Source organism: Trichechus manatus, unplaced genomic scaffold (assembly GCF_000243295.1).
Source record: "Trichechus manatus latirostris isolate Lorelei unplaced genomic scaffold, TriManLat1.0 scaffold00045, whole genome shotgun sequence".
In the NCBI taxonomy this organism is placed as follows: domain Eukaryota; kingdom Metazoa; phylum Chordata; class Mammalia; order Sirenia; family Trichechidae; genus Trichechus; species Trichechus manatus.
In genome coordinates, this window is record NW_004443981.1 from 1,323,596 (window position 1) to 1,350,467 (window position 26,872).

Consider the following 26,872-nt stretch of genomic DNA (forward strand, 5'->3'; position numbering starts at 1 on the left):
AAAACTGGAAGCAATCAAGATGTCTTTCAATAGGTGAATGGACAAACAAACTGGTACATCCATACAATGGAGTATTATTCATTGATAAAAAGAAATGAACAGAAAGCTTCTGTCTGGAGGTGAGATGGGAAGGCAAACAGGGTTAGGGGCTGGTTGAATGGACATGGGGAATCAGGGGTGGAAAGGAGGAGTGTGCTGTCACTGTATGGGGAGAGCAATTAGGGTCACATAACAATGTATGTATAAATGTTCGTACGGTAAAAAATTTAAAAAAAGAAATGAGCTACACAAAAAGACTTGGAGGAACCATAAATTGCTAACTGACAGAAATGAGTCTGAAAAAACTATACACTGTATGATTTCCAACTATATGGCATGCTGGAAAAGGCAAAACTATAGAGATGGTAGAAAGATTAGTAGCTGACAAAAGTTCGGGGGAGGTGGAGAGGGATTAATAGGTAGATCACAGGGCATTTCAGAATAGTGAAAATATTCTGCAGGATACTGTACTGGTGGATACATGACTGTATTTGTCAAAACCCATAAAACAAAGAGTGAACCCTAATGCAAACTATGGACTTTAGTTAATAAGAATGTATTAATTTTGGCTCATTAATTTTAACAAATGTACCACACTAATGCAAGATGTAATAGGAGAAACAGTGTACAGGGGGAAAGAGATACATGGGAACTCTCTGTACTGTCACTGCGCTACAAAAGAAAGATTTCTGTGCCACTTTTCTGCCAACCTGAAACTGCTCTAAAAAATAGTCTATTAAAAGTAACTTGTGGGATTATAGTTGAAACAGCACTTTGAGGGAACTTTTAGGAGCCTTAAATGCACATATTATAAAAGAAAGGGTATGATTTAATGAATAAGCATCTATCCTAGGAGATTAGAAAAAGCTCCGAAAAACAAAGGAGATTTTGAAAAAGCTATTATAACTGTATCTTTTAAAGTTTTGTATTTCCTGTTTGTTGCTGGCTTACAGGAAAAATGTTCTTTTACATCAAGAAAATTTGCTAAACTCTTTTTAATTCCAATAATTTATCTGTATTTTCCTTTGGATTTTCTACATACACAATCATACCACCTGCAAATGACAGTTGTTTCTTCCTTTCATAAAAACAGACATACATACACACACACAAACACACATCTTTTTGGCCTTACTGTGCTGACAAAGACTGAAGAGAATGGTGAAAGTAGGCTTCAGTGACTTCTTCCTAATCTCAAATGAAACATTTTAATGCATATTTCAACACCACGCATGATATCTGCTAAAGACTACCATAGGGGTTGGCAAACTATAGTCCTTGGGTCAAAGCTGGTCAGTCGCCTGTTTTTTGTATAGTCTGTGAGCTAAGAATGGTATCTACATTTTTAAATGGTTGGAAAAAAAATTAAAAGAAGGATACAATTTCAATACACTAAAATTATATGAAATTCAAACTTCAGTGTCCATAAAGTTTTACTGGAACACAACCACACTCATTTGTTTACATATTGTCTATGGCTGATTTCAGAAGCTTGGGTAACACAAGCGTTTTGTGACTGGCTACTAAACTAAAGGTTGGCGGTTCAAACTGACCCGGAAGCTCAAAGGAAGACAGGCCTGGCAAACTGCTTCTGTAAAGATTACAGCTAAGAAAACCCTATGGAGCACAGTTCTACTCTGCACACACAGGGTCACCATGAGTCGGGGGCTGACTCAATGGCAGCTAACAACAACAATTAATGGCTGATTTCAGAAGCAAATTTGAGTAGCTGCAAAAGAAATGGTATGTGACATTCACATCACTTTGCACTGCTGCTCAGCTCAAAACAAACTGCAGTGACACGGTTATAACCTGACAGATTTTCAAGAGCCACGTATATCATTATCCTGCAACCTTTATTATTATTTATTACCAGTGTTTATAAATCATGTCAAAACAAGAGAAAAAAAAGAGAGAGACAAGTGGACTTCAAATGACATACTTTTAAGGCACAATGTGACTGAATTAGATAGCAAAGCACTGTGTTTATTATGCAACGACACTATAGCTGCTACAAGAATAAAAACATATGTTGGTATTACCAGACTAAACACTAATCACAATACTTCCAACACACAAGTGTCTCAGGAAAAGATAACTTTCAGTGCAGTCACTGAGAGAGGCATAATATGCTGATCATGCTATCTATTAATCTGGATTTCTAGATCAACAGCTATGTTTTTTGACAAAAGCATGTTTTTCCTCAGTGGCCAAAACCAGGATGTGAAACCATATGCCCTGAGGGGTCTTAACCAAGTGACCAGCTGTCCTCCTCAAAATAAATGTACTCAGGAAGAGTGCTGTCTGGGTGCTGGTGCCAACAAGATATTGCTGCAAGATAGTCAAAGAAAATACATGTAAGCATCTAAGCATACTTTATCTGTAATCACTAACTATATTATTAATAATCAGTAAGGAATCAGAGTGTGATTATTACAATATTCATTGATTTGCCTGTAATTGCCCTCCCTATGGTTTGGTTCCTCTTTTTACCCCATAAGAATACCTATATCACAAAACTGCCCTGGGACTACCTGGCTCCATTTTCAATGGGCAGTGTGCCTCCCCAGTTGCAATTGTTTTAAACCCTTAACAAAGTTCTCTGTTTTAACTTGAAACAGCGTTCCAAGTTTTTCTCTACAACACCGGAAAACAAGGCAAATGCAGCACTTATATGTGGAACTTACACTGTGGTAAAGTCACTTGGACATCAACTAATGTTGTTCGAATAACAATTAACATCAAGCTGTTGTTCAGAAGCTAGATATTCTTTCCCGCACAAATTTGCAGTGGATATCTTTTCTTAGCCTAATCTATATATGTAGGAGTCCCTGCGTGGTGCAAATGGTTAAGCACCGGGCTACTAACCAAAAGGTTGGTGGTTCAAAGTCCCTTAGAGGAGTCTCAAAAGAAAGGCTTGTTGTACCATAAACTGATAAAATCTCAATTTAAGTATTTTTTTAATCTATTTTTTCTCTTTATGTTTATCTAAGGATAAACTCTAGCCTACAGAACTACTTTATAATTGTGCTTACCTGACAGAACGATCATCACTTCCAGTCACAGCCAAAGGTTTAGTAGGATGGACAGCAAGTGCCCAAAGTTCACCTTCACAGTGTCCTTGCATAATCAGGAAAGGTTTATTTCTTTCATGTACCACAATTTCAAAAATTTCACTGTCCTGTGTTCCAACTAGAATGTGGTCACCTCGCCAACAAACACTCCTCACAGACAAACCTAGTCAAAAGTGAATTGTATTTAACATCAATGCTATAATACCAATCTGCCTAAATTGATATTAATTTTTGTACCTTCTATACCTGAGATACTAGACAAAAGACATGTGCAAGTCCTTGTTCCACATTCACACTTTCAATTCTCCATATTGTTTTCTATGTGGAATGTTATCTCTCTTATCATACATCTGATTTCCACCCACCCTTCAAGACATACACTCTTCTCCCTTCTTCCTTGTTAAAACAACTTCAGCTACAGCCTAGCCACTTCCTCGGCCAAAGTCTTATTAACAGCCTGCATCATTCAATAAGTAATTACTCAGGAACTACCTTTATAGAATTGTAATGAATTATTTTTCTCTTGTAATAACAGACTTTTCTTTCACTTGTCTATATTTCAGTTCTACAATTTGCTAAAAAATAATTGAGAAGAGAAACTTTTACCTGCTCCGTATACCAGACAATCCCTTTGGTAACATTGGAAAAGCTTGTTTTTCTCATTTTTCTTACGTGTAAAATAATAGGGCTAATATAAAGGTACTGTGTACTTCACAATGTTGTGAGAATCAAATATGAAAAAGTGCCAAATTATTTTGTAAACTTTAGAGCATAATAATGTTCAGTAAAACTAATGAAAATAGAATACTAGTTAACACTTACTGGATACTTATTATGTGACACTCTTCTAAACATTTTACTACATCAACTCATTTAATCTTATGAGATGGGAACTATTATTCTCATTTTACAGATAAGCTTAAGTAAGGTCACACACCTAGTAAGTGACTGCAATATGGTTTAAACACAAATGAGTGTTAATAAGGTTTAAACACTTCCAGTGTTACTTTTGTAATACAATGCCACACTAATGAATAACTTGTTAATTTCTATAGTAAAAGATCCCGCCTTATTACATCAATTTTTAAAAAGCCCTGAAAGAAAAAAAAAAATATTCCCCAATTGCTGTCAAATCTGGATGAAGGAAAAACACACTCATTTGAATGACTATGAACAAAAGTTTCCCCAACTTCCAACACACTTTATTTACGACTGCTTATTTGCTAAATAAGGAGCCTTGGCGGCACAGTTAAGTGCTTGGTTGCTAACAGAAAGGATGGTGGTTCGAACCCACCAGCTTCTCCGCAGAAGAAAGATGTGGCAGTCTGCTCCTGTAAAGATTATAGCCTTGGAAACCCTATGGGGCAGACCGTACTCTGTCCTACAGAGTTGTTATGAGTCGGAATCGACTCGATAGCATAGATACGTAGTTACAGTTAGCATTCTAACAGTAAAATATTTCCAAAACTCCACATGATCAGAGTAAGTACCTGTAACATCTCTCTGAGGTCCCATTATAATAAAATTGTAAACAAAGATTCCCTTTAGGCAAAATTTCTCTAATGGAAGGATTTCAATTAGGTGTATACAGTATGAAGGGACAAATGTTGTCTCATTTATAGTTATATTTACAAAACACACATTTATGTTTACTGAAAGACAGAGACAATCCTCAGCACATTTAGAGTTTGCTTAGTCATAACACATTTCTTTTCTTATTACCTTTGTATCCCTGGTCTGTTTCCCTGAGATCAATCACAGTAATTGGTTTAAAAGTTAAATCCCAAAGACGAATACAACCATCTCTGCCACCAGTAGCAAAGCCTTCTTCACAAGCGTTCATGCTAAAAATTCCTGCCTGAGAGGAAATAAAATATTAATTTAACAACATATGTTTTTTAAGAAAATCTACTATATGAAGTTGGAAATCCATTTAAAAGGATTTTTATATGACATAGGTATAAACAAATATATCAGAAAGCAAAAACAAAAATCTAGAAATAAATCTCTACGTATACAGAAACTTAACACGTCGTGACCAAATCAAAACCTAACCTGCTGCAGTCAAGACTCTGCTACTTGAAGATCTTATTGCTAACAATGTATTAGCAGTTCTATGCTATCAAGCTTTCTTCACTTTGTGAAGGATCCAATTGCTATCAAGAAGGAAAAAAAAAAAAAAAACCCTAAAAGGCTTTAACAATGGATCTTCTTAATTTGATAACTCATTTATATAAAAATCTCATGAAGTACAAAAATTAAATCCCTCTGCCACTCACTGAATGAATCAATGTTATTAAAAAAAAAGTCACATTTTTTCTAGAACTGTCCCAAAATTATTTCCCACTGGTAAATTAGACTCAAGAGGCACTAGCTTTAGTCTACTGTAGTTAATCTAGAATATTTTTAGTTGAATTCAAGTTTTTTTTTCCAGCACTACTTTGAGAAACTTACCATGCTAAAGCAATGGTTTTACCAAAATATTATTAAACTAATTTAATATATGTCTGTGTGTCTAATTGTATACATTAAAATCTTGAAAACAAATAGGCAAATTAATTCAGTTCAAATACTATATTTCAAGAAATGAATTGATTAAAAACAGTATGCTATATTATGCAACCTGTTGTTTTAAGACAAGAAGGTAAGTAGTTAAGATTTAAAAGTGTTTAAAATATTTAAATATACTTACAGTATGGGCTCCTTGTATTGTTCGTATAAGATTGATTCCTTTCCAAACATATATATCTCCATTGAGTGCACCAGAATATGTTAATTCATCCTTCGCACAGGCTAGGCACAGTATTGTCTGAAGGTCACCAGTTTTACCAAAGACACCTCGTTTTGGGGTCAGAGCATTTCCACATAAACTCCAGAACTAAAAAGCACACAGTATTATCAAATTACCAAAGAAGGCTCATAAAAGAGAATAAAACATTTCTATTACTTAATGCTCTATTAGAGTAGACTAGAAATTACCTAATAAATTCCCTTATGATATAATAGCATTGAATGTTCACATCCTCATCCTAATGTTGTCCATAGCTATGCTATAGCAGATAAGCCACTGGTTTCAATCCCTATCTATAAGGATAAGAGGGCTACGGTTTCTGTGGAAAAAAATCTACATTAGACAGGAAAAACAGTTGGGAATGGGTTAGCAATGAAAACGAAGACACCATACACTAAGAGGAAAAAGGACCAAATCTAACGTCTAATCTTTGATGGAGGTAGTAAACATGTTAAAAAATAAATAATAATTTTTTAAAAGCCTAGAATGTTGCTCTCACTTGTTTTCAAAGCTGAGCAATTGCTTTGCTTGTAAAGCTTAAAAATAAGATAGAGCCATTTGGGATGATTTGTTCATTCTTGGGAGAAGATAGGGAAGTCAAACATAAATCTTCATAATCACTGTTTTTGCTCTATTATATGGGTTCAGGTAAACTTTAATCACTGGCAGATAGAGAAAGAAAAAATAAAAACTGGGTAGGGTAGTAATATACTTAAATAGTTCTGCATAAATAAATTAGGCCCAGAGAATAAATTAAATTTTATAATAAGTAAATTGCCACTTAAAAATACAGTTTACTAATATTATGTACTTATATTTTAAAACCTGAAGACTTAAAGAATTAAAAATTACTACAGTCATCTAGTCAAATAACTGAGTACTTTTATGAATGAAACCTAAATGATTTCCAAACATAAAACTTCCATAATTTCCATGCCTAAGAATAGCTGGTCCTCTTCCTTTTCAGCAAGTCCCAATCTGAATCAATTATTTTCTTCTAGATCATTAATTCTCAAACTTGGCTGCACATTAGAATCACTTGGGGAAATTTTAAAACAGAGGATGCCTGCACCCCAACTGAGATCAACTGAGACAGAATCCATGGAGAGTGAAGCCCAGGTATTCAAAGGATTTTGAGATACAGAGAGGGTTAAGAACCACCATCCTAAAATCTAGATCAATGCTGTCCAATAGCACCTCCAGTGATGACAGAAATGCTGTATATCTATGCTGCCCAGTAAAATAATCACTAGCTACATGTGGCTCTTGAGCATTTGAAATGTGGCTGCTGATGTGACTGAAGAAATGAAATTTTAATTTTATTTAATTTTAATTAGCTTAAAACTAAATAGCTACATGTAGCTAGTAGCTACTGTACTGGACAGCACAGTTTCAGATCATCTCTGGGACTTAGTTTTCTAGCCTATCAAAAGAAAGAATGTGAACACAAAACCTTACTCACTAAGAATTAACTGTTATCAGGATCTGTTGGATCAGACAGTGGAAGAAAAGCAAATATTTCCAATTTGCAGCGCTGATTTAGAAGTAAATCACTTTAAACATAAGAATGAATATCATCATTGACTACATGGGCTTCAAAACCTGAACTATAATTATAAAGCAAAACCTTGGCTTTCGTAAGCAAAGTAAACAATGGCTATCAAAGGCTGAGGTCAAATCAAAGAGCAAATATATAGAAAGGAAAAAGTAACTAACACTTTCAGAGAGCTGACCATGTGCTAGGCACTTTGATAAGCATTTGAACATAAACTGTCTTACTTAATCCTCATCAACTCTATAAGGGTGGTAACAGCAGCCATAGTTTTAAGATGTGAAAACTAAAAGCTCACATCTTTTAAACCTGACTCATCCCAGGTCAAACAGCTGTAAGGGGCAAAGCCAACCCTATCCATGCTGCTCCTAGTACACCATTCTCTCTGTGAATAATAATTCTTAGTTTACCTGGTTTAATATTCTCACATTTTACTTTGCAAATGAAACACGAACAAAAAAGATGTACACAGTGAATTCTAGTTCATTACACTGTGAGTTCCTTTATGGAGAGTGGTTTATTAATCTGCTATTCATATCTGTATCCCTTGTAAGGCCTCCCACATACTACCTACACAATAAATATTTGTTTGATTGAATGTAAGAACATTAAAAACCTGGACACTTAAAAAAGTAATGTCAAAGTCTTAAGACTACCTTAAATTGTTAATAGTGTGATATGTACATGGGGCAGAGAACTAAGTAAACATGACTATTATAAAACAAGATCCTTCTAGTACCTTGATATGTTTTACACCACAGCTGACAAGTTTATTTGGCTGGTACAAATCCCAAGAAATATCAAATATCTGTAAACAAATCACATTTTTAGTTAAAATACTTATTTTCAGAATCATGTTAATGTCATACCCAACAGACGAAATAGCCCAAACCCCTACCTATTTGTGATGGTTAATTTTGCATGTCACCTTAGCTGGGCCATGATTCTGAGTGGTTTACAGTAATGTAATGATGTAGTTTGGCAGTTATGTAATGATATAATTTGGCAGTTACGTAATGATGTGTTTCAGCAGTTGTGTAATGATGTAGTTATCCTCCATTTTGTGATCTGATGTAAGGGAGTTTCCTTGGGGGTGTGGCCTGTATCCAGTATATATATGAATGCTCTAGCAAAGCTTTCTCTTGCTCTGGACTTGCATCCAGCTAGTCATCATCTGACCTCCACTTCTTTGCACTTGAGCCAGTGGCCTGCCGTACTGCCTGCCCATCTTGGGATTTCATCAGCCTCCACAGCCTGTGAGCCAGTGGCCTGCCACCTGACCTGCTGATCTTGGGTTTGTCAGCCCTGCGGCTATACAAGTCAAGAGAAGCCTCCAGACTGACACTAACCCATGGACTTGGGACTTGCCAGCCTCTACAATCACGTGAGCTATTTCCTTGAGGTAACTCTCTGTCTCTGTCTCTGTATATATGTATATGTGTGTGTGTGTGTGTGTATACACATACACACACGCTTCACTGGTTTTGCTTCTCTAGAAAACCCAGCCTAAGACACTATCCTAATACAATAAATCAGTTGCTATCAAGTCAATTCCGACTCATGCTGACCTCATGTATGTCAGACTAGAACTATGCTCCATAGGGTTTTCAATAGCTGATTTTTTCAAAAGTAGGTCGCCACGACCTTCTCCTGAGGTGCCTCTGGGTAGACTCAAATCTCCAACCTTCTGGTTAGCAGCAGAGCATAGTAACCATTTGCACCACCCAGTAACTCTCAATAAATAATAATCCAAATCCCACATTTCAAAATTTTATGAGAAATAAAGTAAATACATAAATGATAAAGAACAAACCTACTTCTGTTTCTATAAACTACATGAAGCAACTTACAGGATGAAAATTAACATCTCTATTTTTAATTAAAAAAAAAAAACTTGGACCACAAATAACAAGAATGATTTAATAGACCCAGAGCAAAAGGGTAGGAGCCCTGGTGGCAGCAGTGGTTAAGTGCTTCGCTGCTAACCAAAAGCTTGGCAGTTTGAACCCACCAGACACTCTGTGGGAGGAAGATGTGGCCGTCTGCTTCTGTAAAGATTAGTGTCTTGGAAACCCTATGGGGCTGTCCTACAGGGTCGCTATGAGTCAGAATCAGCCTGACAGCAGTCTGAGGACATAAGGCAGGTGCCTACAAAACTTCTAGAAGGGAGAGATTCTGAATGGAACATACACTTACACTTAAACAGTTAGAAATAGGGAACGTTTTTACAGCTATCACACAGAATTTCTTACACAAAGAATATAAACATTTATTTCACAGTAAATTTTTTTTTAACTTTCTTACTGTTCATTTGGGTGAAACAAAATTAGCTTAAACTTAAACTTTGGGGATTCCCAGGCTTACTTCTTTTCTAAGATTCCATAAATTCTAAATACATACAAATCATTTTATTATAAAATCAAATAAGGAAAAACCCAGGTGAAATAAAATATGCATTAGAAACGTGTAATTTAATAATAAATAAAAGAAAATTTTTTAAAAAGTAATTTGTTTATTCTTCTAACTGGTAGTCTTAACTATGTTCCTTTGACACCTGCATATTCACCTAAGAATTAATCCTCAGTGATAATGAAGAAAGAAGACATCTTACAAATTAATTTGAACTCACCATAATACAGATTATATGAAAATGTATCAGTGCAACTTTAAAATACTAACCATAAAAATACTTTTAAAAAGTCTATTGACAGTATCATTTTTCATAATAACTGGCCTATTTATTAAATCCAAAGTTCTAATAATGTATGAAATATTTTGAACTAAGTAAGTCAGAATACACAGTTATCTAAATAAATATAGCTAACACTTTAATATCCATCTAAACTGTGTGTATGAGTGTGTCACAGGCCCCTTTAAGAATCTGTTGAAAACCCAGTTTGTTCTCCAAAATGCAAACAACTCAAGATTTCTATACAATTTTTAGAGATTCATATATTCCCCTAAAATAGAATCACTGACTATGCCTCCTATGCTGGATCAGGTTAGCATTATACTACACGAAAATAGACATTTTTAAGAGTTTATGATAAAATTTTTTTTATCAGTGTTTATAAAAACAGCATAACATTTAATTTAAAAATCTGACTACAAAGTATTCTTTACATTGATTTTGTACTACTTGGGATAAGAAATATATTCTTAACTAGTCTTCAAATTTAAAAGTTTTGCCCTAACATTACACATATTGAGCCATGTTTTTGAGTACTATAATACATATGCATTCTAAAGTTTTATGGGTATTTTCAACTGTACTTGAAATTTTTCAGTTACATAGAACCTATCTGTCAATAACAAAACACAGGATAATAAAATCCTCTGAACTCTTTTCTGGCCCTTTCCCATCCAGTACGCATTAGAACTCCAAAGGGGAATACTTACTCTATCTGTGTGACCAGGAGCCATAGATAACATTTTTCCCTTTTTCCAATCCCAAACACAAACTGTATTCTTTGAATCGAGTCCAACTGAAACCAAGCGCTGAATTACATCCAAGGAGTCAATGAAGAATAAAAAAGCAAACAAAGCAAAGAGGAACCATATTACAAATGGCAAGAAAAGTCCACTCATGGGTTTTATAAACATCAAAACTTACACAACTATATTTTATAGACCTCATAAAGAAAGGCTGGATATATTTCATCTTGTTATTATTTGCACATACATGTAGTTCTTCACATTAAGAAACAGAACAGAGACCTCCATTTCTAACAGTAGGACTGACAAATACCTGAATATCTCTCCTTCTAAAAACTAAAAATGCTAGATGAAATGTGAAAACATGTTTTTAAATGCATCCCTGAGATGGCAAGAAATTAAGAAATCTGAGAACAAAAATAAAGTGATTTCCATTAAAAATCCTGGTAAGTAAGAAAGCACCTATACCTACTTTACCCTAAAGGCATTGCCTGAATCCTGCTAACCCTGATTTTTGTTCTGTAGGCTGAACAGGAATACGAGATACAGTATAGGGCTTACCCAAGGTGAGGATTTGAATTGTAGACCTCTGACTAAAGCAGTGACTCCCTTAGAGTAAGGGAAAACAAGAAGCAATCCTCTTTTAAAGAAGGGGCAATAAATAAAGGGGGAAAAATACTTCTACTGAAAATTTGTAACCACAGGCAGCCTTCATGTGATTTTATGATCTAAATTCACACTAATCATGAATTTCTCAAGTGGGAAGTTTGATTCAGAGTGGCCCTAAGGGTTGGTAGTGTCTACAACCATCTTCCACACTCTAACACAGGCAAATATAATCTTTCATGGAAAACTGCAACTTTAATCCAGGCTTCAAGGAATTCCTATAAGTAGCAATTGTAAAAAAAAAAAATAAGCTTAAAATATAAACAAAAAATAAACAAATTAAAAAACCCCACAAATACAAGGAAATATAGGATTATGAGTAAGAATCAACAAGTCACAACAAAGAGCAAACTCAGCGCTTCAAAAAAAATCAGACATTGGAATTATCAGATAACATAAAATACGCTTAATGTGAACAGAGAAATAAAAGGGTTCAAAATACCTGTTTATGAACATGTAAGCAAAGAATATGAGACTGTAAAAAGTATCTAACAGAACTGAAGAAGCAGCAAATGGAGCTTCTAAAACTGAAAAATGAAATTAAAAACTCAATGGAATAGTTAAATAGCAGATTAGAGGGAGATGAAGAGACAGAGCTGAAAAGAGAAGAGAGACAGTAAGATGGAAAATATATGAGAAGTTAAGAAACATGAAAGACAGACTTCTAGCCATGAAGGAGTATTAGAATATGAACTTGCCCTCCTGTTTTAAACAACTTGAATGAAACAAGTTTTCAGACATTGGTAACAGGTAGCTAAGCACTATGAACCCCGAGAGAGAGAAAACAAACAAGGTGAGTTCTGCAATTGCCTTAAAAAAAAGAACCTTTGCTGTCAAGTCAATTCCAACTCACAGTGACCCTATAGCCTTAGCTTTTGTCTAAGAGGTAATTTCGGACTACAGCACAGGAAGGTGAAACCCCAATGGAGCCTGGCAGTCTTGCTGATTTGAGAAGACAGAGCCTAGAGTTCAGGGACTTTGATTTGCCAACACTTTGTTAAAGAATTTTGCATTATACTCATGAGCGATATTGACCTGAAGTTTCCTTATAATGGATTTTTATGGTATAGATATCAGGGTAATAACAGATTCATAAAATGAGTTGGAAAGTGTTCCCCCTCCCCCATTTTGGAGAGAATGTGTATAGATTGATATTGCTCCTTCCTTTCTACTGTGATAAAATATAACATCAAATTTACTATTTTAACCATTTTAAGTGTACAATTCAGTGGCACTAAGTACATTCACAATGTTGTTTAAGCATCACCATTATCTATTTCCAAAATTTTTTTTATCATCCCAAACAAAACTTTGTACCTATTAAGCAATAGCTCCCCATTCCCTCCCTGCCCCCCTAGAAGACCCAGATAACTTCTAATCTCCCTTCTGTCTCTATGAATTTGGACTTTTTCCTTCAATACTATCAGTTTGTGATTACATGCTACCTCTTGAAATGGTTGAGAAAATTACTGTATGTCTAATCAGAGATCCTGACAGCAATGATAGACAAAATGAGGAGATAATATTCTAAGATAATGGCTAAAAATTTACCAGAATTATCCACACACCAATCCTCAGATATAGAACAAATCTCAAGCAGCCTAAGGAAGGAAGAGATGAAGAGAAGAAAGAAGGTAAGAGGGGAGAGAGGCAGAGAGGGAGGGAAGAAATCACACCTAGACAACCCATAGTTAAACTGCAGAACACCAAGGCAAAGAGAAAAAAAAAAATTTCCTAAAAAGGAACGGCAATTAGACTGACAGCTGACGATTCAACAATGGAAGCCAGTAAGCAGTAGAAAAAATCTGCAATTTGATAAAATAACTGTCAATCTGGATTTTTATACCAATAAAGCAATCTTTTAAGAATCAAAGATAAATAAGAGACTTACAAAACAATCTAATACAATTTACCACTAACTTACTCGAGGGAATTCTACAGGATATATTTTAGGCAGAAGAGACTCTTTTACTTTCTCATCTCCAATTCATCAACAAACCATGTAGACTCTACTTTCAGAATATTTCCAGCATCTGACTACTTCTCACTACTTCTGCCTCTCTCAACTAAATCCAATCCACCATTATTTCTCACATGCATTATTGCCACAGCCTCCTACATGTTCTTCCTGCTTCTTCTCTTGTCCCCATTTGCACCTACAGTTTATTCTCCACACAGTAGCCAGAGATATTCTTTTAAAACATAGGTCAGAACATGTCACTCCTTTGTCCAACATCTTCCTGGAACAATTACATGTGGCTGGATGATTAAAAGGACTCTGTTATGGACTGAACTGTGACCCCCAAAAATATGTATTATAAATCCTACTATATCTGTGGTTATAATCCCATTTGGGAATAGGATTTTCTTTGTTATGTTAATGAGGCATTTTTAGTGTAGGGTGTGTCTTAAATCAATCTCTTGACATATAAAAGAACAAACCAAGCAAGCACAGATGGGGGAAGATAAATGCCACCCTCCATGAGATCTCCAAGGAACCAAGAAACAGAAGCTGGAAAGAGAGAAGGACCTTCCCCCAGAGCCAACAGAGAGAGAAAGCCTTCTAGACCTGGCACTCTGAATTTGGACTTATTGACTCCTAAACTGTAAGAAACTAAATTTCTGTTTGTTAAAGCCACCCACTTGTGGTATTTCTGTTATAGCAGCACTACATAACTAAGACAGATTCCAAGACACTAGAAGGTACACTCATGGAAGATTATTGACAAAAACAAGAGCAGAAAGCGTATGGTACTATCAGGGAGGTCCTGAAACATCAAGGTGCAGCCCCCAGGGTCCTCTCCTAGTCAGTCACACAGCATGTGATTCACCTTTGGATCACAAACCAACAGGATATGGCTAAGATATCTCAGTCAGGAAAGCCAAGGTCCAAATTTACAGAAGGATCTTTTATATTCCACTGATAACACAGCCCAAAAGTGGCTATATAACCAGGTAAACCAGCGCAGTCCATTAATCCATGCTTTTGCGTTAAACCACACAAACTGGTACCAAACACCTCGGGGAAAATTTCTAACCTTAACCAGAATATCAAAAATCACTAGCCAGCTGGCCAATAGTCATTACCATGGTTCTGAAAGTCCCTAGAGAGAAGCACAGGGCCACCACAGACCAACTGCAAGTTAACCCTATCCTTACACACTTCCAAATTATTTCATATAAAATCGAAAGTCCATATATAGTATGTACCCGCTACTAATGCTCTAACCTCATTTCCTACCAGTCTCCACCTGACTTACTGCTCTCCAGGCCCCTTACCACTCCTCAAATATTCCAGGCACACTCCTGATACTAAAGCATTTTTTCACCAAAGCACTTACCACCATCTGTCATATTATATGCTGTGATGGTTAATGTTGTGTGTCAATTTGGCTAGGCCGTGATTCTCAGTATTATGTAATTATCCTCCATTTTGTAATCTGATGTAAGCGAAATTTCCTTGGGGGTGCGGCCTGCATCTAATATATATGGATGCTCTAGAAAAGTTCTCTTTCTCTTGATCCTGCATCTGACTTGTCATCATCTGACCTCTGGTTCTTGGGACGTGAGCCAACAGCCTGCCATCTGACCTGCTGATTTCTGGGCTCGTCAGCCCCTGCAACCATGTGAGTCAGGAGAGGCCTTCAGCCTGAAACCTGACTCATGGATTTGGGGCTTGCCAACCTCCACAACTATGTGAGCCATTTCCATGAAATAAATCTTTCTCTCTATACATTTATATACATATGCTTTGCTGGTTTTGTTCCTCTAGAGAACCCAGCCTAAGACATATACTTTATTTCTTTTTTTATGGTCTGTCTCTCCTGATTAGAGCATATGCTCTTTAATGGCAGAAATTCTTGCGGGTTTGTTAACTGCTCTACTGATAGTACCTAGAACAGTATCTAATTCATGGCAAGAGCCCAATAAATATTTCCTGAATGAATGAACTACACCTACTTCCCACTTACAGGTGACCTCACTATCTGACATTTTGCATTTACGACAACAGTAAAACATCTGCTATGTGACTATTTCGCGCGTTAACAACATACGTCTTCAGTAACAAACACTGAGATGTGAGGTGAGAGTAATGCTGCTGTGATGGTTAAAGTTATGTGTCAACTTGGCTAGGCCATGATTCTCAGTGATTTGGCAGTTAAGTAATGATGTAATTTGGCACTTATGTAATGATGGCAGTCATCCTCCATTCTAGATCTGATGTGGTCATCCTCCATTTTCACGTAATGCCAATTTCTGCATAACAATCTGGTCTTTGGAGCCTAATCATGTCGATTCGTGAGGAGTGGGTGTACTGGGAAATACATTAGAAATCTTAACAAATATTGACTTTATAAAAGAATAATATTAATTTACAGGGCAAAATAATGTAGCTTATATGTTAATAGGGAGGCAACCAGAGTTAAAATCCTGATGTCCCTGTATTATTCAGAAGGGTAAAAATGTTAATTAACTTTAGACTTTGTTAAGTAAGCATCTTAATATATCTAGGAAACCCACTAAAAAGCTAGACATAGAGAAAATAACTTCCAAACTAGCAGAGGAAACAAAATGGAGTAAGAAAACAAAAGATAGGACGAAAAAACAGAAGTCAGAGAAACAGAAAAAGTGAGGCCAACAGAAAGCATAAAATAAGATGATAAATAAATCTACTTATGTTCATAATACATGTGAATGGACTAAAGTCTCAAAAGTCACAGCTTGCAGATGATTTTAAAAACAAAAATCCAGCTATACAGGTATATGTTGTTTACAAGAGGCACACCTGAAGCCTAAAGGAAGAAAAATATTGACGTTAAAAGAATAGGAAAAGATATACTAAGCAAATACCAACCAAATAAAAATGTTGTATTAGTTTTATTAATATCAGACAAAATAAACTCTAAAGCATTACAAGAAAAAGAGGGTCTTTGCACCTAGAAGATGTAAAATGAAATTAGGTACATCTCATAAAATAGCCTCAAATTACATAAAGCAAAATTGTCAGCACCTTAAAGAAAAATCAGCAAATTTATCATCACAGAAGACTTACACACACTTCTCTCAATTGATTTAAAAAAAAAAAAAAAATCTATATGGCTAAAGAAGATTTTAACCACACACTTAATGGGTATAGCAGGCACACTAACCCCAAAAAACAAACCCATTGCCAATGAGTTGATTCCGACTCACTACAAAAATTTTATTGTAACACAGCCACGCCCATTTGTTTACATAATGTCTATGGCTGCTTTTGCACTATAGCAGCAGAGTTGAATGGCTGCATCAGAGACCGCCTGGCTTACAAGCTTAAAATATTCATTATCTGGCCCCATAAGAAAAAGTTTGCTGACCCCTAGTATGGAACACTGCATCAGCCCAACAACTGGAGAATGCATATTCTATTTAGACACAAAGAATACTTAAAAAAAAGAAAGAAAAACTGATGACATATTAGGCCATAAAGCAAGCCTCTACACTTTTAGAATAACTGGTTTGAGCTTATAATGTAGTTAAGTTAAAAAGTAATAAAATAGCTAGGCACAAGCCATACATTTGAGAATTTAAAAGACCACTTATACATAGTTCATAGGTCAAAGAAGAAATCACAAAGCAAATTAAAATGAACAAAAACACTCCATATCAAAATTTATGGGATACAGCTACAACAGTGCTGTTGAGTTGTCATCGAGTCGATTTCAACTCATAGCGACCCTACAGGACAGAGTAGAACTGCCCCACAGTGTTTCCAAGGAGTGCTTGGTGGATTCGAACTGCCGACCTTTTGGTTAGCAGCCGTGGCTCTTAATCACTATGCCATCAGGGTTTCCCAGTAGTGCTTAGAAGGATATTTATATATTTACATCCATTTATTAGAAAAAAGAAAGGCTTAAAAACAATAAGCTAAGCATCCATGTCAAAAATTTAAAAAGAATCCAAAGAAAGTAAAACAAAGGAAATACTTATTGACTCAAGAAAATATATATATTACCGTTCAAGAAACTGAATCAGTAGTTTAAAATGTTTCCACGAAGAAAACGTCAAACCCAGATGCTTTTCAGGTGATTTCTACTAATCTTTCAAAGAACAGGTAATTATAAACAAATACTTTTAGATAACAGAAAAAGAGGAAATCTTGATACCAAACCAGAAAAAGACAGTACAATAATAAGCTATTACTGGTCAATCTTATTCAATAAGCAGATACAAAAACCACAAACAAAAATTGACAAATATGATGCATCAAATGTAAAAAAGAAAAAAAAAATTACACCATGAAAATTAGACTTACCCCAAAATGCAGAGTTGCTTTCATTCATACTAACATCTCATACAAACATAAACAAACACACACACACACACACACACACACACACACACACACCCCAACTCATGTAATTCACCACATTACCAGATTATAGCAGGAAAAAAAATCATCACAATAGTTTTAGAAAAAATAGTTTGATAACATTCAACAGGCTTTCCTTCTTTAAAAAAAAAATAAAAACAGCTTTTAGTAAACCTGGAATAGAAGGAAATCTCCTTTAACCGGAATAGGACACTAAAACGTATATATATATCACACTCAATGGTGAAATGTGAAAGTTTTCTCTTCAGATTAGGATCAGACAAAGATGGCCATTATTCCCACTTTTATTAAACATTATACTAGCCAGGGAAGGAAGTAAAAAAGGGGGGAGGGCAAAATTGGAATAGAGAAACAAATTGTTCTTGTTCCCAAAAAATGACTGTCTACATAAATAGAATTAATGACAAAGTTTAGAAAGTGGCTAGATATATCAATTGTATTTACAACAGCAATAAAAAAAATCCAAAGTACGTAATTTTGAATCTAACAAAGATGTGGAGAACGTTGTAAAATTTTATTGTAAGGACATTAAATAATGACTAAGTAAATGGAAAGACACACCATGTTCATGCATAGAAATGCTTAATTAGATGTCAATTTTCCCTTAATCTATAAATTCAAGCTACTTCATGGGTTCTTGCGGAACTTAAGAAGCAATTATTCGAGGAGGTTGGGGAAAGGCAGGCCAAGGTAAAGAAGGGCCAAAAAACACCTAAAGAAGAAAAATAGGGTGGAGAAGGCTTGCCTTACTGGATATAAGGATGTAATATAAAGCAATAGTAATTAAATCAATGTAGTTTTAACCCAAGGAGAGATACTCTGACGAGAGAGCGAGCCCTAAAATGGATCCCTTCTTAAAGAGATGGATTTGTTCTCCTGAGTCTTTTAATAGTTGGGAACCAGAGGGTATCAGTAAATATCTAGCCAGAACAATGATACCTACCTCTTGCTATAACTTATTGTATAGATGCTAAAATCTTACCCAAAAAACCCAAACCTGTTGCCACTGAGTTGATTCCAACTCATAGTGACCCTATAGGACAGAGCAGAACCGCCCGATAGGGTTTCCAAGGAAAGGCTGGTGGATTCGAACTGCTGACATTTTGGTTAGCAGCTGTAGCTCTTAACCACTGCGCCACCAGGGCTCCACTTAGTAGAAATGCCCCATAGGGTTTCCAAGGCTGTAATCTTTACGGAAGCAGACTGCCACATCTTTCTCCCACAGAGCAGCTGGTGGTTTAGAACTGCCAATCTTTCAGTTAGCAGCCTAGTGCTTAACCACTGTGTCATCAAGTCTCTTTACAGGGCAGGTAGAAACAGAGGAATAGTCAGAGGGGCACTGTCCTTTCTATCAGTGTGTCTTTGATGGCTCAGCTCATCATGCACATATTGCAAACCACAAGTGGCCAAAAGCTGTACAACTCTACATATCCCAATAGAGCCTCAAATCATACCGCTCTGTATTAAAAAAAAACAAAACAAACAAACCCATTGCCTTCGAGTCGATTCCAACTCACAGCAAACCTATAGGACAGAGCAGAACTGCCCCATAGGGTTTCCAAGGAGCAGCTAGTGGATTTAAACTGCCAACCTTTTGGTTAGCAGCTGTAGCTCTTAACCACAGCACCACCAGGGCTCTATACCTCTATATAGGCAATAACAAATTAGACCTTGGAGCACTTCCTCTGCAGTCCTGAAAACGTATCAATGGTCAAAATCGATCTCCCTAAGCATAGATTAGGAGCCCCGGTGGCACAGCACTTAAGACCTAGGCTTTTAATCAAAAGGTTGCCAGTTCGAATCCACCAGCCACTCCTTGGAAACGCTATGGGGCAGCTCTACTCTGTCCTATAGGGTCACTATGAGTCGGAATCAACTCAAGGCCAATGGATTAAGCACAGGTTAGCTACAGCAGAGAGGAAGATGTAGAAACAATACAATAACTACTATGTCTTCTTCTAGTTTTCTATCATTTTTAACTTTACCAGATTTTTCTTACATTCAGTCCAGACTAGGGATGTGAGGAAGAGGGTAAAGAAAGTTTTCTAGCAAAAGTGAAGCTTTAACTGTATCTTGGAAGACACAGCAAGAAATGTCAGGTACAAGAGTGCAATTCATAACAAGGGATACCAGGATTCTCTTAGAGAGATCACAGTGCTTTCAACAAAGTGCCAGTAATTCCGTATGGCTGAGGACAGGAAAGTGTCAGGACACGAGGCTGGAGAGGTAGGCCAGAGTCAGGAAAAAGAGTAGGCTTTGTTTTTTTTGATAGAGTTGGAATCAAGAGAGAATTGAGTTTTAGATATGTAAATATCTATAGGACATTCAAGAGGGTATTTGGAGTTGAAGAGAGATGCCTGGGTCACTGTTAACTGATATGGGAGTTCAAATCATGGATATAGATAATCACCCAGAAAGAAGAGTAAAAGAAAAGAAGGCTACAGCCTCCTGAAGAACACTGACATTTAAGAAGCAGGTAAATGGAGAGACTTCTTTAAAGATAACTAATAAGTAACAGGTGGAGAAGGAGAAGGAAGGAAGAAGCCTCTATCCAGTTTTCCAAATTCCTCCTATTCTTCCTGATCCTATTCCCAAATAAAATCTTATTTGTGTCCATTAATAGAATTGGAAGTATCTATTAAAAATTCAAGCGCACCAAGTACTCAAATACGAGAAATGTCCTAATACATGCACAATGAGAAGTATCCCATGAGTTTCTGTAACTGTGAAACATCTTCAAATAATGGACAATTACACTTAAAAGATTCTAGTAGAGCGGTCCTGTGATCTCAGTGTATATTATATAAGAACTCACTGTTACAAAGTTGAAAAGGGAAGTAACAAATTTTGCAAAGAAGCAGGATTTTATGGAGTAAATTCTGGCCAAGTTATGCATAGAGCCATGAGAAGTCAGGATCTGGCAGAGCAATAAAACAGTAAACTTCAAGGACGATAATATAGTAAGCACTTGAGCTATGCCTAGATATCAAGGGATAACAAAAAAATGAATGAAGCCCTCTAATGTTTTTTGCAAAAATGAAAAAATGACCCTCTTTATAATCTTGCGGCAAAAGCCAAAGGCAAACTGAAGCATTTCATTTTGTACTAGAACATAACTGACAAAATTACGTAAGAAAAATATGACCAAGGACCAGATGAGTTGTGGAATGACATCAAGCACATAGTACATGAAGAAAGCAAGAGGTCATTAAAAAGACAGGAAAGAAAGAAAACATCAAAATGGATGTCAGAGGAGACTCTGAACCTTGCTCTTGAACGTAGAGTAGCTAAAGTGAATGGAAGAAACGAAGAAGTAAAAGAGCTGAACAGATGATTTCAAAGGGTGGCTCCAGGATACAAAGTAAAGTATTATTATAAAATGTGCAAAGACCTGGAGTTAGAAAACCAAAACGGAAGAACATTCTCCGCATTTCTCAAACTTAAAGAACTGAAGAAAAAATTCAAGACTCGAGCTGCAATACGAAAGCACTCCATGGGCAAAATGCTGAATGATGCATGAAGCATCAAAAGAAGGAAGAAATACAGAGTCACTGTACCAAAAAGAATCAGTCGATGTTCAACCATTTCAGGAGGCAGCATATGATCAAGAACCAATGGTACTGAAGGAAGAGGTCCAAACTGCACTGAAGGCACTGGCGAAAAACAAGGAGGTTCCAGGAACTGACAGAATACCAACTGGGATGTTCCAACAAATGGATGCAAACTGGAAGTGCTCACTTGTCTAGGCCAAAAAATTTGGAAGACAGCTACCTGGCCAACCCACTGGAAGAGATGCGTATTTGTGCCCATTCCAAAGAAAGGTGATCCAACACAATGCAGAAATTACCGAATGATATAATTAATATCACACATAAGTAAAATTTTGCTAAATATCATTCAAAAGCAGTTGCAGCAGTACTTCGACAGGGAACTGCCAGAAATTCAAGCCCGATTCAGAAGAGAGTGGAACAAGCAATATCACTGCTGATGTTAGATGGATCCTGGTTGAAAGCAGAGAATACCAGAAAGATATTTACCTGTGTTATGTTGACTATACAAAGGCATTCGACTGTGTGGACCACAACAAATTATGGATAACACCACAAAGAATGGGAATTCCAGAACACTTAATGGTGCTCATGAAGAACCTGTACTTAGATCAAGAGGTAGTCAATCGAACAGAAAAAGGGGACACTGCGTAGTTTAATGTCAGGAAAGGTGTGCGTCAGGGTTGTATCCTTTCACCATACCTATTCAAACTGTATGCTGAGCAAATAATCCAAGAAGCTGGACTATATGTAGAAGAACAGGCATCAGGATTGAAGAAGACATATTAACAACCTGTGATATACAGATGACACAACCTTGCTTGCTGAAAGTGAAGATGACTTGAAGCATGAACTGATGAAGATCAAAGACCACAGCCTTCAGTATGGATTACGCCTCAAAATAAAACAAAAATTCTCGTAACTCGACCGATAAGCAACATCATGATAAACAGGAAAGACTGAAGTTGTTAAGAATTTCATTCTACTTGGATCCACAATCAACACCCTTAAGAAGTCCAGAAATCAAACGATGTATTGCATTGGGCAAATCTGCTGTAAAAGATCTCTTTAAAGTGTTAAAAAGCAAAGATGTCACTTTGAGGACTAAGGTGTACCTGACCCAAGCCATGGTGTTTTCAATCGCCTCATATGCATGTGAAAGCTAGACAATGAATAAGGAAGACCAAAGAAGAACTCACGCCTTTGAATTATGGTGTTGGTGAATATCGAACATACCGTGGACTGCCAGAAGAAAGAACAAATCTGTCTTAGAAGTACCACCAGAATGCACATTAGAAGCAAGGATGGCAAGAGTTTGTCTCACATACTTTGGACCTGTGATCAGGATGGACCAATCCCTGGAAAAGGACATCATGCTTGGTAAAGGACAGGGTCAGAGAAAAAGAGGAAGACTTGCAACAAGATGGACTGACACAGTGGCTGCAACAATAAGTTCAAGCATAACAATGACTGTGAGGATGGCATGGGACCCGGCAGTGTTTCCTTTTGTTGTACAAAGGGTCATTATGAGTTGGAATCGATTCAACAGCAACAATAAACAACATATCCATGCGGCAAAAGCCAAAGGTAAACTGAAGCATTTTATTTTGTACCAGAATTAACTGACAAAATTATGTAAGAAAAAAATTAACAGTTTATTCTTATTTCATTCTACAAATTGGCCAATAGTTGCAATTTGCGGTGCAATGGATCACTTTTGTGTGGCCTTTCTAGACATGGTCTTTTAACTCCCACCCAAGTAATTGGGTGGGACTGTGCAAATAAGGCAATTTTGGCCCACTAAAGGGACTGGTCAGTTTTGCCTTAAAAGAGAGCCAATTCCAGAGCAGAGAGAGAATCCGATCACCACCAAGGAAAATCAGCCAGGAGCAGAGTGTGTGTCCTTTGGACTCACTGGGCTGAGAAGCTCCTGGAACCAGGAGACAGAGACGGAGAGAGAGAGCTCTCGAGAAGTGGTGGCAGAGAAACGATGGCAGGAGACGGCATGGTGGGCTTCCCGGCCCACAGAGCAAGAAAGCTGAGTGCCTTTGGGCAGGAGGCTTGCCGGCAGAGTAGGGTGCCTCTGGGGCACTTATTGGCAGAGCTAAAAGAGCTCTGTAACACTTGCCTGAGTAGGGCAGAGGCCAAGGGGTCAGAAAGGCATACCTGTGAGCACAGCTGAGAAGAGACTGTCCTGATGGAAGAACTGTATCCTGAGCATTCCTGAACCTCAATTGTAACCTGTTACTTCCTTAGTAAGCCCCATAAACGTGAGTATTGTCTGTGAGTTCTGTGTGGCCACTGCAGTGAATTATCGAACTCAGCAGAGAAGAGAGTGCAGTGGAAGGGACGGTTGGTGTCAGAATTAGTAAAGATGGCGAAGAGAAGAGGCATGTCTGACCTTCGCCTCATAGGAATCAGCCTTGGGCTGTTGATCTTGATCCTCCTTCCCCCTTGTGAAGTTAAAGGTCAGATGCCGCCTCCACATCATTTTTACACAATTACAACTTAAATTAATATGATAAATGTATTTTTATAAATTACGCGTACATTTTCAAGAGAAAGTACCAACTTTTCCTTCCTCCCACCCCCATCTCCATTTACTATGAAATTTTAGTCCGTTTTATGTGATTTATATAAATAACCATTCAAGCACTAATTATCCTCAATAAGGCAGACTGCCTGTATTAGCGTGGATACTCAATCCAATTAAAAGAAAGCCTCTGGGAAAAAAGAACATTTAGCATTACCATGAACTAGGAAACTCATTCACCGGACAAATCTTAAAAGATTACTTACAGCTTCAAATCTAGTAGAAAATGCAAAAATTATTTAGTATTTCCTACTTGGTATCCCATAAATAGTCTATAGATACAAGCATATTGATAGATAAATTCTCTCAAATATATTTTGTAAGTATTTTTTAATTAACATAATTTTAGAAAAAAATTGTAACTTAATCTTCAATAGGTAACAGTTCCTTACAATATTAGCTTTAACTGTTCTTGAAATGGATAAATTCCTTTAGAAGTATAACAACCACCTCCTAAATTACAAGTTTGGGAGGCAGTACAGCATTGTAGTTAAAAACATGAGCTTTGGTGTATGACTAACCTGGGTTCCGCTCTGGCTCCATTTACTAGCTGTGTAACCTGCGGTAAGTTACTTAACCTCTCTAAGTCTCAGTTTCTTTATCTGTAAAATAGAGATAATAATAGTATCTATTTCATAGTGTTGTTGTGAGGATTAAATGAGATAATGCAGGCTTAGCACAATGTCTGGCACTTAGTATGTGCTAAATAACCTTTTGTTATTATGGTTTTTATAAGCTTAAACTTTTAAGTACCACATGAAGCTCTGCAACAGTCAAATCAATGTACCCAAGACTTTTCTTTCAAGTTGCTCAAAATAAGCTAAATTAAAGGTTTTCAACTAGTGAAAACTAAGGGAACGATTTCTCCTTGGATATATGAGGCATTCCTCAACAATGCACTGTATTACATTAAGAAAAGGCAATTTTTAAGTTAAAAGGAAAACACCTATATATAAAGTGTACAGACATTTACAGTTAAAACATCTCGGATTTCACAACACCTTTCATAAGTGATTTTTAAAATCCTTATAGGTTTGTTTCTACGCTCCTGTGAATTAGTTTAACCAGTAACCAGCTCCTGTCAAGTCAGTTTCGACTAAGTATTATTCTCTTCCCTTTAAAGAGGAAAATGAGAGAAATTCTGATAAGAGAAAATTAAGGGACTTGAAATAGCAAAATGAAACATAAGTTGAGGTTCTGTAATTGCCAATCAGTGCTATATAATGATTTCAAATCTAGAAGTACATTTTCCCCAGAATAGGAGATTTAAGCCTTTACAGAACTGTTACCAGACTCTTATGAGAAACTCATATTAATCTATGTTACCCAAAGAAGCTATTCCTCAGTTACATAAAAAACATCCACTGGGTAACATTTTTAAGGGAATGTACACTGCAATCTGCTTCTGTAAAATCCAGATATACCAATTTTACGAATTGAAGATAACTAAAAATTTTCTAAAAGTTAAAATGATTTTAATGTCTAATTTTAACATAAGACCTTTTAAAGACTATAACCACAGTTGCAAAAACGCACTTTCTTACCACTTTTTAAATATGTCTGAGGCGTAACAAGTTTCATAAAAACACCACAAGAAGGCTTCTGGTTTATTTAATATTTTTTAAGTAATTGAGTAGGAGTAGATAAAAATTGGGGAACTGATCAGTCAGTGGGGTGGTTATATCCTTCATTTTGAACTTGGATTTTTGTGTAAAAATAGCTCATATTACAGGAATTGTCTCATATTTTTCAATAAAAAATGTAGCTTTAGATAGGTAATGTTTAAAATAACTGAAAATTAAAATGTACACAGCTCTACATAGAGAAACTTAATTTTCCTAAGCCGCCTTCCATCTGTCTTACCAACATACTCTACCTGGAAAAGGTTGGTATGTAAAATTTTCTATAACAAGTAACACTCCACTCAATCAGAATCATTGGTTTTCATGGTAGTAACTAATTCAATTGAGAAGGTATGATACCATAAAATAAAAACCCCTTGTTGTTCTCATTTTTTAATATATATCAACCACCTACCCCCCATTGTTGGACAAACATATACTTTTCATCACCTGCTGTCCAATTTAATATTTACAGATTTATAATCATTTCCTATAGTACTCATTTAAAAAAAGAAAATTTAGAAAAGGGAGAAAAATTATCACATACCTGCCCATCTAAGTCGAATGCTAAGCAAGCTATACCATGTGTATGAACATCCTTCAGCACTGATATGGTCTGCACAGTGTATGAATCCCAGACACAGATATAAGGTTCTTTCCCAACTTGTCCTGTTGCTACTAATACTCGTTCAGGATGCAAGGCAAGGCTGCAAAATAAATAAGCAAACAGTCTTAAAATAACTGCTTACAGAGCTTTTATACTTTTTGATAACATTTGTACATGTTAACTATGAAAATTAGACCTCATTTATCCATTTTAAATAATCTTGTTTTAACATAAATTAACTTTTATACACAACAGTCTCAACAATGGGCTCAAATATATGAAAGATCATGGAAATGGCACAGGACCGGGCAATGCTTCATTCTGTTATCTGTAAGGTCACCATGAGTCAGAGCCAACTCAATGGCAACTAGTAACAACAACTTAAAAAGTTATGTTAAGTTGGTTACCAGGGATGGGAGGGGTGCGGGGGGAATATTAAATAGGCAATAGATAAGTGGTATCTTGGGTGAAGGATCAGACAGTACACAATACAGGGGAAACTAACACAACCTGTACAAGGAAAGGTCATGGAGGCCCCATGGACAGATCCAAACTCCCCGAGGGACTGAGTTGCT

General features: G+C 36.4%; 1 protein-coding gene across 3 annotated transcripts in view; it reads right to left on the reverse strand.

Annotated features, from left to right (window-relative positions):
* EML5 (EMAP like 5) overlaps positions 1-26,872 on the reverse strand; it is a 144,108-nt gene that overhangs the window by 102,011 nt on the left and 15,225 nt on the right. For all 3 annotated transcript variants that reach the window (XM_004376655.2, XM_023731680.1, XM_023731681.1), the window contains exons 2-7: positions 26,238-26,397; positions 10,856-10,954; positions 8,196-8,264; positions 5,806-5,991; positions 4,836-4,971; positions 3,075-3,276 (exon numbers count right to left, since the gene is read on the reverse strand). In XM_004376655.2, the coding sequence (XP_004376712.1) occupies positions 3,075-3,276; positions 4,836-4,971; positions 5,806-5,991; positions 8,196-8,264; positions 10,856-10,954; positions 26,238-26,397 (852 nt within the window). The remainder of the gene's footprint in view (positions 1-3,074; positions 3,277-4,835; positions 4,972-5,805; positions 5,992-8,195; positions 8,265-10,855; positions 10,955-26,237; positions 26,398-26,872) is intronic.